Source organism: Centruroides sculpturatus, unplaced genomic scaffold (assembly GCF_000671375.1).
Source record: "Centruroides sculpturatus isolate CEXI.00-Female unplaced genomic scaffold, Cexi_2.0 scaffold329, whole genome shotgun sequence".
NCBI classification, from domain to species: Eukaryota; Metazoa; Arthropoda; class Arachnida; order Scorpiones; family Buthidae; genus Centruroides; species Centruroides sculpturatus.
The window spans coordinates 30,297-31,998 of NW_019384479.1; the positions used below are offsets into that span (position 1 = coordinate 30,297).

The window sequence follows — 1,702 nt, forward strand, 5'->3', positions numbered from 1 at the left end:
CAATAGTTAGATAATTACATAATCAGTTTCGAGACTTAATAATTTGATTCTTACACTTAATAAATGAAATAACTTGAAATAAATATAAAACAAACAATAGAAAATTCTGGTACTTATTTTTTGTTATTGATATTTACAATAAATTTTATCTACTGATGAAAATAAATACCTTTTGAAAATACGACTAAAAGTACTCATAGCTTTTGAAATTTAACATTTTTGGGGGAAGTATTTTAAATAAAGCTTTATTATTATTTATTGGATAATCCAAAAATAGAAAAAATAGGGGGTTCTATTTGAAATTCTAAAGTTTCCGATAAGGAGTCACGAGATGGCTTAATTTTATGAAATTGTAAAAGACTGTCGAAAATAAATAACTTTTAGTCGGATCAATTTTTTAATTGAATGCATATTTTACGAGTTATTTATCAAGGACATAATAAACTGACTAGCCTACCTTGTGTATACGCTTGTGTTTCTATATACATTTTAAGCTTCTTTGATTTTCAGCAAGGAAGAATGGGTAGGCCATAACTAACCCAGCCTACCGGAACAAGAGGACTGACTCCCTGGTTCCGGAGACACCCTTGTGTAAGGGATAAAAATCTGAACCCTAAGAGGAAAAGAAAGTAATATGCTTGAAATCTTTGAAATGTCATTACGGAGAGAAATGAAGAACAAAGTGGACTAAAAAAATTAAAAATTAAGGGTCAAGCAGACTGAATGACGAAAGACATTTTTCCAGAATGTATTCAGAAAAGAAAGAAAACGTCTCTTGGGTATGAGAGAAAATTGGTTTTTGTGATAAATAACGAAAAAAGAATAAGAGAACAATAAATGGAAAATAAATGAAGAAGAAAGAAAATGGCTTAATGGTGTGAAAGTAGTAGTAAATTTTCAACGCCTGAATAGGAAGGTGAATCACTCATAAACAGTTCTGGAATCCTATTCGGATAAAAACGCAGTCCTCACACAACTACTGGCACCCATCTTACAAGTTGATCGTCTTGGCTGTCAAAAATTCATTTTTTAATCTCTATTTCCTAGATATTATTTTATAATTTGTAATCTAATTTTTTAAAATATGCTACTTTAAGATATCTGTTTTGCTGCAGATTCAAAAGCATCAAACAAAACATTTCATGTCTAATACTTTTTAATCCAGTAAAAAAGCATTGATATATTTTTAATTAATTAAAGTATGTAGATAACATTTATTTATTTCTGTTAACTAACTAAAATAATTTCAATTTTTAGACTGTAATTATCATCGTATTCATCAGAGAGTCTCTCTCTCTGGAACATGCCGATGGAAAAAGTGAAAGTTCTCTATCGCGAGTAAGTAACGATCAATCTTTATATATTAATTAATAATCACTAATTCAAGTTACCATAATAGGATAATGGAGATTACAACTTCCAATATTCCATCCACCGAAATGATGGTTCCAGTAATTCCAGGAGTGAAATGGGAAATAGCGACGGATTGAAGATGGGTTCTTATAGTCTGACTGATATTGATGGTCGTAAAAGATCGGTAGATTATGTTGCGGATCATCACGGATTTCGTGTGGTAGTACGTTCTAACGAACCTGGAACAATGAATTTACCTGAAGATCATCCTCCTGATCAAAGAGGTACCGTACATGTGTCTGCAAAATATCCACCTGGCCACGCATATTATCTACCGCTAAAACGATAA

The 1,702-nt window shown here is 31.1% G+C and overlaps 1 protein-coding gene across 1 annotated transcript; it reads left to right on the forward strand.

Annotated features, from left to right (window-relative positions):
• The first annotated feature begins 746 nt into the window (after nucleotides 1–746).
• On the forward strand, nucleotides 747–1,702 carry LOC111621398 (adult-specific rigid cuticular protein 15.7-like). Its single transcript, XM_023363504.1, has 3 exons — nucleotides 747–779; nucleotides 1,258–1,338; nucleotides 1,400–1,702. The coding sequence occupies exons 1-3, from the start codon at nucleotides 747–749 to the stop codon at nucleotides 1,700–1,702; spliced, it is 417 nt and encodes a 138-aa protein (XP_023219272.1).